Source organism: Brachyistius frenatus, unplaced genomic scaffold (genome assembly GCF_029030835.1).
Source record: "Brachyistius frenatus isolate BFR_SWC_R1_liver_20210118 unplaced genomic scaffold, ASM2903083v1 Contig_45, whole genome shotgun sequence".
NCBI classification, from domain to species: Eukaryota; Metazoa; Chordata; class Actinopteri; family Embiotocidae; genus Brachyistius; species Brachyistius frenatus.
Window position 1 is genome coordinate 1,517,003 of NW_027210644.1, and position 19,677 is coordinate 1,536,679.

The following is a 19,677-nucleotide window of genomic DNA, read 5'->3' on the forward strand; positions in this document are numbered from 1 at the left end:
AGAGTTTCATCTCTTTTCATAATGTAATGTTATAGATTTTAAGCAAAGGCAACAGCTGAAAACAACATTGTGCTTTAATAATAAGGTACATTTCTTTCTTTCTTTTTAAAGAAATGTTGTACACTTTTTCTTTGAGTTGCTGCTACAGAGCCCAATTAGTGTTTAATCTGCCAACAAAGAAACCTTTTAACACTTCTCTGTGTCGAATTAGGTGCGATTACATTTATTGAGATTATACTTTTTTATTTGTTAGCAGAAGGTGATATTTTGTTTTGCTACAATACACATGAACATGGTGAGTGAATAAACAAATACATAAAATCTGATGATCTTCATTGTTATTCCTCAGCCCTAATAGAGGAAAAATAAAACATTTTTGTCACCATGCACACATCTTTTTTTCACCATCAATCCCCAAGTGAGGTTGATTTGTGTGATATTAGTATTTGTCACAGGAGTGGCGTGCTGCAGAGAACAGTTGCACCCTCCTGCAGAGAGTTCTCCTTTAATGTGGTGGCTGTAACCCGGGAGCTGTCACAACTAATCTCTTATCATCACTTCTTATCACATTCATAGTCAAAGAAAATTATATCCAGGTAAAGATTACTCTTCGCTGTTTTTTTCTTCTCTCTCTGAACCGGTGAAACAATTTTCTCTGACACAGAGGCAGAATGAGCTAGGTGCTATTTTGATATTAGCATATATATCACCAGTTACACAGAATAGGCCATTCAATCTGAGATGAGAGCCTGTCCGGGTGTCAGAGTCAGCTCTGTATTTAGCTTTCATAATACGACAGCGTCGCTAATCTACACTGAAAACACCAACGGGCCTCATGCTACTTTGCTGTTAAGCCCAAAGTTTCAAACCATTGTGTCTTAAGTTCTAAACTGGATATTCTTCAAACAAGTTAAATAAATCACCTACTGGGACTGTTTTAACATATTTGACATAACAGCAACTTTATGTCAAGGAGCCCTTTCAAAATTAATGTCTGTCACTGAGTGAGTGAGTGAGTGAGTGAGTGACTGAGGGCTCTACTTTCGTCAATCTGGGCACTGAGCAAACGCAGGTCGAAGTTCTATGCACTGGGAGCGCATGTAGGTGTTTAATTTTATGGTAATTTGGTGAATACAAATGCAAGCGTATCAGTGGCCGTCACAGCCACTCAAATCAGCATTGATGATCGAGATGTAGAAACCTCAACAGTCTCAGCTGCTGCTGAGGGTTTTGGGGGCGTTGAGGTCGGCATATCAGGTGATGCATTGGCAATGTTGATAATTCAACTCAACTCTTTGTTTTCTATTTCATTACCAAATAAATGTCAAAGTGAACAAAGAACCCTTTAAAACCAGGTGCTGGAACAATGTTAAAGATTGAACCTGTGTAAACAACCCACACTCAAAGGTTCTGATGCAATTCATTTATTAACAACACTGATAATCGGGAGCTTTTGAGTGTGCGTAATTTACTTTCTAATCATTAATTAAATGGCCTAAGCTGTCCTGCATAAATTGACCAAACCTTTTGTGCATAAAACTCTGGCCCTGCATGGCTCGTTATAATATTGAAACAGATGAGTATGTGAAAAGGCTTTTGAATTGTTACCTCTTTATGTATAATTTATTTGCAATTTGTTTGCACTTAACCCAAGCTGCCTTTTATATTATAAGGCTGAGATTGGCCACTGCATCATAATGCATAGCAATTGCCTATTTCACATCCAATTCCACAGACAAGAGTCAGCGTATTTTTTTTTTTTTTTATAACTAACTAAATCAGAAGTTTGCAATAAAAAAAAAAAAATCTTGTTTAAATGATTTATGTAAGTGGGATGATATACTACTACTAATAATAACAATAACTTTATTTATAAAGCACCTTTAAAAACAGAGTTTACAAAGTGCTTTACAGAGAAGCAAAGCATAGTCATACATAACATCAATACCGGTAAACATTTAAGAAAACAGGAGGCAAAAAAGACCATACCATTAAGGTAATGAATATAACAAAACCAAACAAATAACCAAAACGAGCAAATGGAATAGAAAACAAACAAATAAATAAATGACAAAAATAAACAAACAAAAACAGGGGAACAAAAGAACTGCATAAAAGGACATAAAAGGACGACATCACTTAAAAGCAATTCTATAAAAATGGGTTTTAAGAAGTGATTTAAAAGAAGTTAATGATATGTGTAGGACATCTACCAAACTTGTTTGTGGGATTTTGGATAGGTCTGTTCATGTGTGCTCTTGCCTGCTGAAGCCATGAAATAAACCCTTGGGTGGCTGCAATGCACTTAGAAATGATTTGAGCGTGCGAAAATACAACTGTGATTTCAACTCAAAAATGAAACCAAACTTGTACTTTTCGAGTGTATCTTGAATGACACACCCTTTGTTCTGCCATTTCACCTATTTCAGCTCAGATGGCTTCACAACAATAGCAACTTAGCGCAAGGCCCTTGCACTGCATGAAATTGCAAATACGCTTAAATCTGTGCTTGGACACATTTTGCATACAAAAATAGGGCTCCGAATTATGAAGTTACACCACAAGTTTAACTTGGCTGACTGAAGTCACACCATTGTTTGTGCTACAATTTCCTGCATCCCTGTCAAATCAAAGGGGCTTATTTTGAATAAAAAGCTCATATATGGTCTAGTTACATAGTAGGTTTTTATCTACTCTTTTTAGAATGTAAAAAAAAAAAAAATCTTTAAATGAGTTTTCTAGAGTAAATATTTTTTTTTGTGTGTGTGTGTGTTTCTGTTCTCAATTCAAATTGTGCTCAATTCTGTTCCCCACATCAGGTGGACGGATTATATCAGCACAGATTTTAACAAATTTGTGAACAAAGTTTGAGAGAAATAACCCTTAAATCTTTGACATACCCTCATGACAGCTGAAACTGAAAAAAAAAACTAAGTTTTGCATTTCCAATTTGAAATCTGAACTGATACTTAAATTAAATGGCAGCCTAAATACCTACTTCATAAATTAGAATCATTTCAGCCACTTTATGTTTCCCTTGCTACTTGAGCGAAATACCAAAGTTAATAAGCTTAAATTATTGATGCTAATTAGTTTAACTAGGAGAAATTAATTTCCTGAAATTGATGTGAAGAGAACTGTGTTGTTCTTTTATCTCATAAACAATATTTGGCAAGGTGACCAAACAGAGGTACATACCGCATGCTGCAACTGTATTGTCCACAGTTTGACTCTTTGTTGCACATTGTACCTCTCTTTTTCACATTTCTGTTCCTCTCTGTTATATTTATTAGTGTTGTGATTTATGTGTATGCCATGTTTTCATCAAGCCAAATGGCCCTTCCTGATGAAACTATTGTTCATATAATTTAACAATATTTCAGAGATGAGGCTTCTCTCTCATTATCCCATAGAACACACTGAAAGTGATGCAACAGTATTTTGTAACGGTTAATAAGTCTGTGCTTTACCTGGATGGCGATGGTGAGCGAGGTGGCGTTGAAGTGTTTCTCCACCAGGTCGGCAACTCTCTGAGTGGTGCTGAATAAATCTGCCAGCTCATCTGGCTGAAGATCCCGGAATCGCTCCACTGGTCTCAGAGGGCAAACCAACACATCTGAACAAGCTCTGTTAAGGAATTCTATGTTAAAAGACACCATCAAAATTTCTAACCGTGAATAATGAATGTTAAAGAGTTAGAGAGTTTACTGATATTATACAAAATATGTTAACGACCCAAAACATAATGACTAATATGCTGTCTGTCCCTTGCTTAGCTCCAAGACAGCTCCAACCTACCATTGCATGGACTATAAAAGACCTGCGGAAGTTTCCTGTGCTATTTTGTACCAAGATGATCACAGCAGATCCTTTAAATCACAATTTGTAGGACTTGGTCCAGCACTCATGTCATTGTGTATCACGTGGTAAGTGAAAAATCTGAAATTCTGACTGCATAGGTGAAGTCAGAGGACCACCATTGTCAATAGAATTGAGCGCCATGCCACAGAAGGGTTGGGATGTCAATATTTTTTTAGCCTCCTCAGCTCATTTGAATATGGTTCTGGCTCCAAATTAGCAAGATGGTAACAGACATAATCCAAACTTGAAGCGTCAATAGGGCAGTTCATAAACCAATGGGTGATGTCACCGTTGATTTAGCTCAGTTCCAACACAGTTACGGTTTTGTATGTGTTGAAACTAGCTGTTGTTGCCCTACTTGTCTCCATTGTGGCTTACAGCGCAAGTGTGAGACAACTCTTGAAGGAAAATGATCCATTTCGTAAAAGTCATAAAGGTCATGGAACATATTGCGAGGAAAGCTCTCATCCCACGTCAGAGTGACTGCACACAGAAAAGTAATCAAGCTCACTGACAGAAGTAAGACACAGTTTGATGAGTGTTATGGCAACTGCAGTGGCGGGCAAATATCCAAAAGGCCTTAGTTGCTTTCCATCATGGGTCATTTAATCAATAACAGTGACTTAAAGGTACAAAGTGAGATGGAGTTCTTTGGAAATAATGGGGAAAAACAAGCGATAAAATAAGATGGGTGCAGAATTGGGCAGCAACAAATACAGTATCATTCAAACAGAGTAAAATACAAAGCTGAATTTAATTTTGAATTTAAGACAGCCGTGATAATGAATGTTAGATGGCAGTTCAGTGTTATTTTTGTGTTGCAAAAAAATAATAATAATTTTGCAAACTGTCTTTTGTTATTGTTACTGGTAGAGAGTTACATACAAAGATTGATACCATGCTCATGTTAATTATGAGGTTCCAACCAGTAGCCAGTTAGCCTAGCTTAGCTAAAGGACTGGAAACAGCCAGCAGGCTATGTTCTGCCTTGTTTAAAAAACTGACTCATTTCTAGAAATTTGTTTTAAAAAGTGATTTTCTTGAAAACAATTTAAAATAATCTGATTGAACCTGCGGATTACATCTCTCATTAACATACGTAACATTTTAATAACGTGGGAAAAATGACTTGGTAATATACTTTTTTCAGCATAGCAGCTCTTTAGCAGAACAAAGCATTACAGTTAAATCACTGTTATGTTTCAAACTAAAATAATGATTCGGATGCCTTCTGAACATCAACTAGCTTTGCAATTGATTTGAAGTCACCAGTTGAGCTGACCCCAAGTTGAGGCAATTGCAATTAATGTCTGTTGGCTGCTGTAAAGATCTCAGTTCTGGTGCTGCCTGTCAGTGAAGTCAAATTAACTACCACTGAACCACCCATGGGTACAATCTCCTGTACTGTCATCAAGTGAGAATCCTTGGATGACACCACTGTCATCTGCCTGACAAGAGACACTCTGAGGTGCACTAGGATTTTATAGCTGAACTATGATTAGTGTGCATGTTCACTTTTTCTGACTGATTATGAACCAACAGGTTTCTAAAGGATTCTCATTTAATTTGGCAGGTAAAGGCACTAGAAAAGACTGAACTTCTTTCAAATTCAAATTCAAATTTGCTTTTCTCCCCAGATCAAAGACGTGCAGGATGGCATTAAAATGTTGAGAGAAAATATCAAGGCAGCAAGTAAAATAAAAGTGAAAGTGACATTTGGAGTTCATTCCCCTCTCATGAAACAGCATCCTGTTGAGAGAAGATGATTACATCTTAGCATTTCATGCCACAGTGGCGTCGTCTGGGAACCATTCATCTCGAGAGTCACAAACAGTGGCACAAATGATCGGTTTGCTCTTTTTTTCTCTGTATGTGTGTGTGTGTGTGTGTGTGTGTGTGTGTGTGTGCACAAGCCACACTGAAATGAAATCAGATATCACATGAGCTGATATCTTTCTTTCCTCCGTGCTCCTGTGGTGATGGAGCTTGCCGACATGAAAGATGAGGCAAGCCGAGGCTGGAGAGTGCACAGACGCAGATAGAGCTTGTTTACTTTGTGTTGCTGGATGAATAATGTCTCTCAACAAATGGATTAACCTCAAGAAGTTATCCAGTTATCCACTACTGTATGGCCTATTTAATGCGTGTGCAGAGAGTACAGGCCTAAAGTTCTCACCGTTGCACATACCAAAACATAAATGCGTGTAGTGGACAGATATCTCACATTAACATTCACACTTCAGTAGTAGTGTCAATGATAGCGGATTAACAGGTTGTTGTTTTTTTTTTTTTTTTTTTAAACCAAACAAAGCGGAAGTCCATGAAAATAAAGTTCAACGAGCACAGGACTAATGTATCATGTGATTCCAACAAGAATGCCATGCTCACAATGGACAGTTAGGAAAAAAAAGCTGATGTACCAGAACCAGAGATATTGACTTTTTTTTTAAAATCCTGCACATCATCCTTCCCTGCATTACCAATAGTGCAACTTAGATGTAAACGTTGGAGATTCAAGTTTGTTATGCTAGTAGTGGGTGATGTTGCCTGCAGCGGATATAAGAGGCAGAGCCTACAGATGTTTGTAGTCCTCGGACACAATCAATGCTGAACAGATTCAGCACCTGTGACAGCACACCTGAATAACGGGACTGGGCGGGATATCCAAGCAGCGATAAGCTGGAACGACCCAGAGGAAGGGCAATGTTGACTGGTACGTTTTTTTTTTTTTTAATTGCTGGTGTTACGTGGCTCGGCCTTGTTGTTGGCTGTCAATCATCATTCAGTTCATTCAATAACTCAGAAATGTCATTGCTGGACAGACGATATGTCTGAATAATTTATGCTTCTGACGTCTCAAAAATGTTTCCACGGGTGTAAAACCACGTTCTCTACGTATTCTTTTGTTTCCCTGCGTCTCCTTCTCACCACAATAAGAGCAGCCGTCTCTCCTGATGTGCACATCTGATTAATACGTTCCTTTCAGTCGTACTAAAATACACAACAATCACTTCTCCTATTTCTACTTTCAGGTTTAGTAAATATTGCGGGTGCTAAATTTATGCATTTACATTTCCCCTCCCAGTATTTTGCACCTTCAAGTAGAAACGCCCAATATTACATATGCATACAGGCAAACACGCAAAATGGACGCCGTGTGTTAAATTGCACATTTGAAAAATGTAATCCTCACTGCACGCTGTTAGTAAGCCAGCTTGGACATTTTTTTTGCGGGTGGTGTGGAGTTTGCACGTGATTTTACACACGCAAAGCTTTTGTAAATCAGGCCCTATGTGTTTTGACACCTATCTATCACAGCCAGCATTACAATTTTCAGCAATTTTTATGATGGTAGCTCATCTGTAGGAGACAACCACACATCAATGATCCTTGGATGCCTTGTTCATTGGTTGTCCCTCCTTGAATCACTTTAGGTAGGTACTAACCACTGCTTACCAGAAGCACTCCACGAGATCTGACATTTTGCAGAAGCCGTCACAATTTGGGCCTTGTCAAATCTCTACGCTTGCCCATTTTCCCTGTTTCCAAGCCAATAATTTTAAAAAGTGGCTGCCTAATTTATTCCACTCATTGACAGGTGTAATTTCAATGAGATGATCAAGGTTATTTACTTCACCTGTCAGTGGTTTTAATGTTTTTGCTGATGGGTTCATATAGCCCCAGTTCACCACTACCTCATGTCCAGATTGTTTTGTTGCATCTTGTTCTTGGTGCCTTTGTTTTGTCAGTTTGTTTAACCATCGACTTTTTTGGACTACTTTTGAATTCTTCTCCAGCCTGCTTTCTGAGTTTTTGTTTGCCTTCCTTATTTCTTCAGCAATCCAGCATTTTGTAGGAACAACTCACATGCTTTCAATTCCTGTCTCTGTTATGCATTTGGATCCTTTTATGAACATAGCACATTTCCCTTCAAAGAGGACGTTAGGGTAGATGGTTCTTATTTGTGGAAACCATGGCTTGTTTAACCTTTACCCAGTACTTCCTGTATATATTCCACAAACATATACAAACCTTGCATTTTCATATGAATCCTTTTGGAGTAGGTCATGTGTAGCCTTTGCGGACACATTGTTATTGTTCAGTGACCACTCACAGATGAAGCAAATAATGTTGTATGGTGTGCTCCCGGTCAGCAGTAGCAAATACCTACCGACTGTGGTCATCGTAGGGACAAACTATGACCTGGTGATGGTGTATTGGATGATGTGCTAGAACTAATCATGTCCACCACATCTACAACTTTGAAGGTTTAACTTGCAAGGTGCCAATCCTTCACTCCTTTTACTGTATGCCAACACATACACAGAACCTTACATGCATACACATCATGTATACAACAACAACATTTTTTTAAAAGGGGATCCCAAATGGCTTAGGTCTTTAGTGTACAAGGGGAGGTTGATTTCACCACCACAACTACTGTGTGGGTAAGAGAGGGGATAGCTTTCCATATGTCTCTGCCTGGGCCAATCTCATCGTCAGCTCTGAACAGTCTCTCCCTTTTGTCTCTGGCCGGCTGCTCCAGTCGAGGGGTTTGAGGGATGAGATTGAAGAGCCTGAGCATTTCCATATAGTGAGAAAACCATCTGCTCATATCCCATTATTATCTGTCACAACAGTTATTTGACTGCTTTCGTCTGATTCACTCGCGGGGTCGTGGTGCATGTAATAAGAACAAGGCATCGCAGATTGGTTTTACATTGCAAATGCAATCATTTCTTTGAAGGAAAACATCTGTCCCTGTACACACTGACAGTCCCCCCCCCCCAACACACACACATACACACACATGCCCACACGCATGCCCACACACATCTTCACCAACGATGTTCTCATCTCCATTCCCAATGCCACACTGTTGTTTTTACACTATTACAATGACTTCACCTGAGCCGGAAAAACCCTTTCAGTGACCTTCCTCCTCCACTCTGCCCCATCTGTACCACAGTAATTTCACACTGCATGCTAATTGTAGTAGAGCGTTAGTCTCAGGGCTGTTCTTTCTAGAAAATGACCAAATGAAATAGACTTCATGATGCTCACACGCAGGATGACATTTCTCCAGCTGGAAGTGTTAGCGCTGCATTAGCATTACGTCCCAATGCTAATGCTGTAAAATGTGTGCTGCGTATTAATGTCTGCAGGGCCCCAAATTGCATGCATATGGAATGTGGTATTATTTTTATTATATCTGGAGGTATATGATGTAGCATATATGGCATATATTACAGAGTGACATATAACAAAAAGAAAAAAGAAACTGCTGAAAGGATTTTTTTTCTTCATTTATTTTAAGTATATCAGTGTGAATAATGTATATTCAAGCTGCTGAGGGAATGAAGTGTAAAAATGGAGATAGTTTAGTTAACCTCAATATATGGATTGTAATTAGTTAAAATTCAATTAAACGAATGAAAAATAAATTATGCATGTTTAATTGTGAATTCATTATGCTCTGCCTGTGCTTTTCAAGCATTTATTTAGCTATTTATTTCTCACCAAAATATGTATTGATTGAGTTTGTTGTTGTTTTGTTTTTGAACTCTCTGCAGTTGTAGGACCATTGTCAACATTGTGGTTCTATTTTTACCAACTTTGAATAATTTTTCCTTTTCTGCTTTTGGTGAAGAATGGTAATGCACATTAATTTGTTTTAAACTCTCATTGGTAACATTATTACACAGTGTATATTTGGGGGATTTAGAACTTTAGGATTTCGTGTTCATGAGTAATAAACTAGGCATTTACATTCTCTCACACACCCATAACATTCATTTACACCCACCCGGCCCCCTTTTCATTTTGCTTTGAGAGTTGTTGTAGGTAGCCAGACAGGAGATAAATAATAGGTGTGCCCACAATTAGAGAATCCATGATGAAACCTGGGCAAGCAATCTTAAGGTTCTTTTTTTTAATGAAAATTTGAAATCTAAAATGGAAGCGAATCTAATGTAATCAAGTGTAACAGAATTACAGATTTGCATCAAAATGGCTGTGTCAGAGGATTTGCAGGATATTAGTTGGCATTTTCAAACATCAGTGGCAGCCAGTGAGAGATTTCATAATCAGCCTTTTGTAATTAAATACATTTATACGTAGTAATTGCCAGTGTAAGCAATAATGTGACTGTTCCTTTGAGGGAAAACAAAAAACAACAACAGTGGTTGAAGTTGCTTTAGATCAGCAGTCTCCAACCATTTGTTTTTAATCTGAGGGCTACTTTGACAAAGTTTGTGTCCAAGGGCTACTCGTGTTTAGTTACATATATTTACACAGCTGAGCTCCACCCAAACCAGCTGAAAAAGCTTCTTTTATGTGAACAATAACAGATTGATACTCAACACACACATTTTGTATCACAATAGCTTAAATTCAAAAGAATGTGCATGCTTTTTTATGTATTTTCTACTAATCTACAATTATACAGATGTTCCATAAATTCCTACTGCAATGTAGGCAATTATTGTGTGGCCAAACTGGTTTGAAAAGGGTCAAATAGGGCATTCTTGTATAAGATTTAACAGAAAAAAAACGGGAAAAAAACCTGTGTTTCCCCTTCGATTCGGACCCCCTTCCCCTCCTGAAAGAAACATGTCAAAGTCAATATCTTGGCTGGGCTCTGTGTGAAACTGGACGGCTTTTAATTTGAAAAGTTGCGGGATTCAGCTGAACTGCAGTCTAACTTTCATCTATCACTCACTCAGTGACAGACACTTGTTTATAATTTGGGCCCCGCTGTTGCGATCCAGCTGCAAATATTGTAATTATGTTATTTACCAAAAAATGTTGAGCACCCGTTTCTTTTCAACTCAGTGAGAGTCTCTGCTGTGTTTTGCAGGTGTGTTGCAGGTCGCAGATTATGTCGTCTGATCTCTGTGTGTCTCACTGAGGGTGGAGCTCAACCTCTGTGGCTCTAAACAGTGCGGAGCAGATGCAGATTAAGGGAACGAAGGGGAGATTGTCCACTCGTTAATTGATCGCGTGGATAGTGTTGTTGTCTCGCACAGGTTAAAAAATAAATAGATAAGAAATGCTGAAATGTATCACCAATGCGGCCAGCCCAAGTCAATCTTTATGTGGAAAATACTGCATATTCTGCTAACCTTTCGTAATCTACTCCGGGTCGCAGACTACTTGTAGCTGGAAACCCCTGCTTTAGATTCACTTTATATTTTATTTTTTTTATTTACTATTAATCCTACTTAGTTAATTTTTTTTTCTGAATTTACAAAAGACCAATTTGATTATCCTTACAACACCATCATGTTTTTTTTTTTTTTTTTTTGTACAGTTACTGTTCATTTTAATTGCAAAGTTTAAGCAAATAAAACAATGGAGTAGAAAGAGTGATACATTCCATGTGCCTGCTCCACAAAGGAACATGTATGGATTAAGTGTAATTCAGAGGGTCAGATCAAAACTAGTCAGCCACCCAACAACTGACTAAGATACGGCTAATTAGTCTTAACGATGCAACTGAGCAACACGCTATTACCTTTATTTTCCTGACAGACTGCCAACTTCTACAACTGAATGTATTGCAGGAGATGCCTCAATGGTTCATCCATGTGAGGTTGCAAAACAGTGGAGGCATATATGCTTTGTGCAATAATCACAAACACATCATAGTTATTACTTCGTTGATTAATTGGGGTTTGGTAGGTGCCACTATATGATTAGTCACAGTGGGCTGTGTGCAATATATCACAATCGAGAGAAATTCATGTAATAACCTGTTCACATCACTGTGACATTAATACCATGATTTTCTTTGTCTTGAAAAGCTCCTCCATAGCCAGTAAAGAAGATGTTACACAGCTGTTTTCACTGGGTTTGTAGCACTCTCTATGAAGGGTAAACTGACTTTATGTGTTGAGTTCTACTTTTGAGACAGACCATTTCGACATGTCCAATGAATGTGTGTGGCATCTTATGTAAAATGTTTCAAATCCTTGTACTTCACTGGAACAAAACTGAAGTAACACAAAGCCTCTGTTTGTTTTGTGAAGAGACCCACTGCTGCAATGGAGAAGAGTGAAGAGAATGACAAAAGAACAAACTCTCTCTCTCTTTCAGTCTGCCTCTGTCTCTCTTTCTCACACACACTCGCAGTAAAACAGGCTGTGATGAAGGCAGCAGGCCCTCAAATGAATCAAAATGCCCTTTCCCTTGGCAGCTCCAAATCCTGGCCAGCCAAAACAAAGAGATCCATCACTGCTGCTGCAACAATTGGCTCTTTCTGCCTGATTACAGCTGGCCTAAAACGTCCCCCATCACCCTGTCATGCCCTGGAAAATGACACACATCTACTGACTCATCTACACACACTGTTCAGCTAAATAAATAAAGGGGTTCAGTAAAGTCAGGGCTGTACACTTGTGTTGCACACAAGTGGACGGAGAAAAAAAATCAAAATCAAAATATGGTACATTCTTTGCCATAATAACATTCAATCACAAGAACTACAATTAATCCTTTTTGAAAAATACATATGAAATACATTATTTTCCCTTTCTTTAATTACTACAAAAATTCACACAGTAGGGTTGGCTTACTTATTTTTTTTTCTTATCAAAATTTGTGAGTTTCATCAAATATTTAAGCCTTTAATATGAGGCTTTCAGTCATGCTGAGACACTGAGAAAGCAATTGGTTTTATTGTGCGTTTAATAGAATCAGCTAGCTAGTAAGTTCCACCACTGGAATGTTGTCTAGATGTCAGTGTTGGAGGGGTTTTAAGGCTTTTCACATACGCAAAAGCCATGACCGCCGTTCCACCACTATTGTTGACAACTCTGTGAGCACTGTAAGCATGAGATGAATTAATAAAACCATCTACTTAAAACCTCTGGTGTTTTACATGGAATGTGTTTTGTGTAAACTTGTCCTTGGATGCCTTGTAGGTGTTTAAAAAAAAGGTAAATACATTAAATTAACTTCAGTCTTGAAAGCTATGCTAACATCGAAAGTGTGAAACATCAATTAACCTAGCACACGTGTATGGATTGCTGGAGAAAGTGAAAACCAATGCAGGCAAAGGGAGAACAAGCACACTCCACAAAGAAATGCTCCAGTCAAGGTTCGATTCCAGAACCACTGCACCACCATACCAATCCTTCAGGAACAATAAGGGTATCTGGGAATGATATATGTGATGTATGCCTAGGAATATAGATCTAAGTTGTCATCGAGAGGCACCAGTAAGTTGATACTTTTGTTTCTCTGTGAAACCTTTAGATGGAGTGCCATGAAATTAGGCAAACCCATTTGTTTGTCCAACAGGATTAATTGTAATAATTTATTTTATTAGGTCAAAATATAATTTTCAGATCGAGAAGGTTTTCACGTAAAAGGTATTTATCTTGGTCCGGTGGTGCATAACAATTGAAAAAAAAAAACAAATGAAAGAGAAAAAAAAACAAATAACTATACAAAGTGATACAAAATTCAAATATTTTTAGACACAAACTTGATTTTTTTTTTTCAGTTGCATAATTAAGAAACAAAAATGCCCTCACTTTTTCAGTTTTCAGTATTTTACATAAAGTATACTGAATGATCAGTGCGTGATAATTTGAGTACTAACACTGTGGACCCTCCACGGGCAGCATTGTACTCCTCATCATGAGGAAACCCATCTTTTAAAATCGGTGGAGACAAATTTGAAGCCTATCAAACAGACATCAAATAAAAAATGTCCCCTGTCTTCAGAGGAAAACAAAACAAAACAAAACAAATCAAACTAACAAACCAAAAAAACACGGAGGGAGAAAAATAAATCACAATTCCAGTGGCGAGGCTTCCTTTAAGCGCGGATCTCTTTAATGTTCCCTTTCAGTTGCCTTTTGTTACCAGGCCCTGCTGATATGTCTCCTCCCTTTTGGTGGATGCTGACTTTCAACATTATACTCAGTCTCCACATTTTCTCTCTCTCTCTCTCTCTCTCTCTCTCTCTCTCTTCTCTCTCTCACACACACACACACACACACACACACACACACACACACACACACACACACACACACACACACACACACACACACACACACACACACACACACACACACACACACACACACACACACACTCAGGCAGCAGCAGGAGAAAATGACTTAGCATATTAACTTGCAGCGGGGGCTCATAGTGTGATGTTTTTACATGTGCAGTGGTGGAGAGATGGAATGGCTTCATATATTAGTGTCATCCTGAGGGTTTTTTTCTGGTCTCTGTGAGTTTGGAGGATCAACATAGAAGCTCGGAGTAAAGATTGTATGAAGCTATGGAAAGAGCAGGAGCTACTTCTTGAGAATTTCTGATTAAATGAATCAACCCCTGAAATTACAGTGCTGTAATGCAAAATCCAAAATTAGAGCAAGTAAAGGGGACAATTGCGATCATATCGTACTATTGTACATTCCCCTTCAAATTTACAATTTTTGTCTATGTTTTGGGTTAATAGTTGTTCAGTTGAAACGGTCGTCTGATCTTTTTTTTCTTTTCTGCTGACTATCCGGTTCACCTGGCAGCTTGTCTAAAATGTTATCGGTTGCTGCTATGTGCATTGCCCAGAGACGTGATGAGGTCATGTTTTTGCCGGTGCAACCTTTTGACAATACAGTGAGAGTGAGAGTTGCACCTGATGCCTGATTTTTGAGCGGTCCGTCAAGTGGTTCCTGCTTTCTATATTACTGCAGGTGACGGCAGACCAAAACGACCCTGTGGTGCTCCAAGACTGGCTGTCCATGTGTGAATGTCAGATTAACCATTTCAAAGCGTCCGCTTTGTGTTTGAAAACATCACGGGCAAAAACAGTAGCAGTATCACTGGCAGGGTTACTAGTATTTATCATGTATTCAGAGATGTGCAGATACAAATGTCTGTGTTGCATGTAAGCGTCGTATTCCCAACATGATCAAACAGTGACAGAATATTATAACAAATGTTGAAACACATATAGATGAGACATATGCAAATGTTAAATGACCTCATTTCTTTGATTGTGATGACAAATGTCACCTGCTCCTTGCAAAAGCTACTCCAGCTTCTAGGTTCACTTACAATGACGCCAGCTGGAAGGATACATCAGTTGCTACGTATTGGGTTACAAGGAGACAAAAACAAACAAACCCTCCTTTTTCTAGCACAAAATAACATTATGTTTTAGTACAGAACTACTAAACGTCAATGCAAGATGGTGCATTGGGAAGATCACAGGGAATGCACAGAATATTTTGTCAATTAATGGCTACAGATATCGCTTACACTTGCAGCATCATGTTAATAGATATACAAGCACATGCAAGAGTACACATGTGGCCTCAATTACAAACGATCAATCACATCTTCAAATCCGAGATCAAATTAGTTACGCCAAATATTCAGTTCTATTCAACTCAGCTTAAAGACAATGACTGCTGTAGAAATCTCGATTCACAACGATGAAAGTTTCATGTGAAACCAACAGTGAAAACAACAGGAACTCAGGTCCTTGTCAAAGTTTGAGTTTGTTCTGGTGAACGAGGTTTTATTCCCTCTTTCACTTGCCATTTACAAAATATGATCTATGGTTTGTTTGTTCCTCATTTGTGCCACTTTAACCAGGTTACTGACCGGGTTGTTGGTCAGAAAGCAGATATGTCCGCAGGCGGTCACCATTGCACCTGAGGTGTGTGCACATTCCCAGACTATGTGAAGACCTGCTGATTCCAGAATACTGTATGTATGCATAGTATTACTATTTGGTCGCCCTTAGTCTCTGACTGACAATTTTACTTTGCTCAAGCCCACAGAGGGTCCTTTGTTGCGCCCCCATCTCTCTCTCCCTTATTTCTTGTCATCACTCTCGTTTAATGCAGTTAAATATAGACAAAATGCTCGAAACACATTAAAATACATCTTTTCTTCTTTTGTGCTTATTCCTTTTTGGACTTATCCTGGTGGTGCTCGAGGAAATCCCTATGAACAAGTAAAGAAAAGAAAAAGAAAATAAAGAAAATAGAACTGATTTTACTAAGCAGCTGCATGTTAGATGCTACTCAAAAGGCTGGATAATAAAAGATATTCCTCTGTAAAGTATTTGGTCTGTTGTTCACATGCTAAAGCGAGCATGCGACTGCGTGGAGCAGAGTCATTAAGGGCTCCAGTGAAGAGGAGGTTGTGCTGCCTGCCAATGAGAAGAAGCCAGGGCTCCGGTAAACTCAGCCAGCAGCCACCAGTCTGTGCTGACAGGCAGTACGGAGAGAATGGGAGAAGAATAAGTGCTCCCCATCATGTTCCTTTCAGAAGAACAAAGCCTTGCGCTCATCGGGAGTCTGCCTCAAGCTCAAAAATGTCTTCTCACTCGAGCACTCGCAGCTTAAAACATACATCATTCCTGGCATCGCAAAAACAACAAGGGTGGGAAAGGAGTGAAAGGGAAGAAAAAAGAATCTGAATTTCATTTCAATACGCTCTATTGAGATTTGACAGGCATTGTGCTGATGTGGAAGACTTTGTTTTCGAAATCAGAGTGCCATTGTCTGAGAAGATAAGATTTCTTTGCTTGAACTTCAATAGACTATAGAAGTGAATGGCAGCGATTAGCCAAAAAGAGACACTATGAGAATATGAAGGGAACGACAAGACATGCCTATTTCATTTCAGGAAGGTTCATTTTTAGTTAAATTCAGGAAACCTCTCAACCACATCTTCAAGACAAAAACAAGCCAACCACCACCAGCAATGCGCAGCCTCTCCTGCTTCAGGAGACAAAATGAATCCAAAATCAAATTGGGTCTATACAATCGATCAGGCTTAACTGACACTTATGCACCCACAATATGGCCTGTGGGAGGAGGCAAAGCTGTTTAGCTCCCAAGTGCCTACAGCCATATACAGTTTGTGATCTATGACATGGAGAGAACCTTTACCTGAACACAAGGGCAAGCAAGCGTGGTATTATGCGTCCCCATTATAAATACACAGTCCCTCTGTTGGAGGGCAAATTATTCAGGGGCTCGGCTGCGTTCATGATTTATGATTGAAATATCACCCTGCTTGAAATGCAGAAAAAAGTGGAGGATAAATAATCATATTAGGAAGAGATGCAGAGCTTGAAATTATGCAAAAGCTACTCCATATTCGCCCCATAAAACTGACATGAAGACCTGTAATTTGTGATGAATATACATTGTGTGCAAAAGTAAAGTCACAACAGAGCACAGGTCTGGGAGCAGTGATAGCAGCTGGTAATGGAGTACAATATGAGGTTGTTTTGTGCATTTAAGTGGAATAAATCATAGGATATATCGTATTAATATTACTGACAGGGTGGTCTAAGAGAGGGTTTTTCTTCCTTTGATTTTGACAGAGTTTGTGTCTAATATATTTAATCAGGCATGCTGTGTTAGGACCTGCTGCAATATATTCTGGGTCTGAGCCATAACCCTTGGCAAACACGCATCCAATCGCCTGGAAAACAGTAATTCAGCGATACTGACAAGTACCCTGAAACCGAAATCATAGCAGTGGCATTTCTGATTTAACAAAATACTGTATATTATAGAGGAAACTAAGCCCCTCCTGAATTAGAGCCACAGACTGTAAATAAAGTTGGACAAAGTGAGTTGTGATGTCCCCCATCAATAGTTCATTGGAACCACTTTGAAGCCCAGACTTATGGTTGGCATCTTTTTCATTTTGAGGCAAAACCATCCAAAAAGGCAGCGCCAGATGTTGCTTTTTACTCTTGCGTCCTCAGACAGAAGACAACATTGACTCACTGGAAGCACTATGCTAGATTAGCTACATTGTACTAAAAGGGCAGGTATTTAAATTAAGTGCAAACTAGGGGTGGGCGTATCGATTCTGCGGGATCGGTAGGTCGATACTTACAAGCTACTCATTTGGTATCGAATATTTTTTTTTAAGATATCCATAAATACAAAACATGTATTTATTTTTAAGCATTTAAAACCACCCATCCTGAAAGCTTCACGGAGGCAAACCAGAAACATCCAACACCCAAACGTCCAAGTCCTCAACGCCACCTGTCCGAGAAAAGACGCTGCACGAGAGTTTTCAGAGAGGAAACGCATATCCAGGCAGAGATGGCAGTTATTAGCTCATAACTCTGCCAAGAAAGTGGCAGAGGTCATGTTTTTGGGTGTCTGTCTGCCCTTAATTCCAAAACATCTTTATCACAATCTCATTTTAAGGCCAGTCACTACAGGTTAATAGAGTAATAAATACATGAATAAACTAATAGATATCACAGTGAAACTTTCACAGTTGGTTTCTTGAGGTACAATATGAGAATAATTAATGTATTCATGTAAGTGTAATGGACTTTTTTTCTAAAAACTATCATTATTATGAACAAATAACAAACCCATTTAAGAATCGGTACAATTCTAACAAAAAGTATCGGTATCGTATCGAACTTAAAAAGTTTGGTATCGCCCATCCCTAGTGCAAACGTAGACTTGAAATTGCGTGACAACATCCTATAAGGATCTTATTAGTGTCACTCCTTATCCAGAAGTATTTCCAAAATGACCCCACCACACGCCACAGCTTGATGGAGGGCCAGAATTTAGCTATTGAGACAATCATGAAGCTTATGAACCACTTCAGTAAGGATGATCTGTTCTTTCCAATTATCTTCATTCCTTTGTGGGCGGCCTTTTCCTCCTGCACTATTTCCTTCGTCATTTCCGCTTTTGCATGATGTCAATTCACTCATTCATAATTTTTCCATTACCATATTTGCCCATTGATCTTTGCGCCTGCACTTTTGAGCCAATCCGTTTCCCATCAGTTAATTATTTCGCTCTAACTTTCAGACTTATTGATGCAAACCCTCCTCCTCACCATCACCACCAGGTCTGTGTGCTTTTCCTGGGAACCTCCACTGACGTTCCCATCAGTCAACTCTGATCTCTCCAGTTGGTCGAGTCAGATGACTGACTGTTAATTGTTTTCCACTCTTTATGAATTGTTGAAATAACTGATGAATGACTGACAATATTGCTTGAGAGAATTTGAAACTTTTTGATTGGGAGTCTATGAGGGCCATTCAACATACATGCTGACTGCTCACTACTAGCATTTTTCATGGAAAGTCAGTTTTGGTCACAAAACCAGAAGGTAAGGTCAGTTAAATATTAAGTTAATGTTATTATGGTGAAACTCTTACCACTCTGCCTTCACACACTTTATGAATATCCAACTCTAACTCAAACAAAATATGTTCTTAGGAACCATAATTTCAGTTTGAATTATATGGCAGCATTTCCAATCCAGGAAGTGGGACATTCTTGCACTGCACAGGAGTTGTGGAGGTGGTCTGGCAGGTATTTACATTTTATAAAACAAATAAATAGGAATGCATCTTTCCAGCAGTAACACTGTTTTCATTACTCTTCATTACTTTTCTGTTTGCTGCTGCCTTCAATTGAACCAGACTCAAGGATATTGATCAATTTCCTGAATTTCTGCATTTTATTACTGTATTGTATTTCTTAAACTGCCCTGCAACTTTCATTCTATTTTTTTTTTTTAGCTTGTTTAATGTTTTAATGACTGTTTTTAATGTTTCGATCAATGTTCTGAATTGTTTTTAAATTAACTTTTCCTTTGCCTGATGTTTTGATGCTTTTAATGGTTTTATGTGAAGCACTTTGAATTGCCTTGTTGTTGAAATGTGCGATACAAATAAACTTGCCTTGCCTTACTCTGAATAATCCACACATATCCCACAATTTTAATCGTAATTTAATTCTATCAAAAACGCAGTAGTTTCTATGAAAACACTTT

The 19,677-nt window shown here is 38.6% G+C and overlaps 1 protein-coding gene across 2 annotated transcripts in view; it reads right to left on the reverse strand.

The window, feature by feature from the left end:
* Positions 1 to 19,677, reverse strand: part of LOC138623621 (bis(5'-adenosyl)-triphosphatase-like) — a 276,741-nt gene that overhangs the window by 52,176 nt on the left and 204,888 nt on the right. For both annotated transcript variants that reach the window (XM_069703242.1, XM_069703241.1), the window contains exon 5: positions 3,471 to 3,616. In XM_069703242.1, the coding sequence (XP_069559343.1) occupies positions 3,471 to 3,616 (146 nt within the window). The remainder of the gene's footprint in view (positions 1 to 3,470; positions 3,617 to 19,677) is intronic.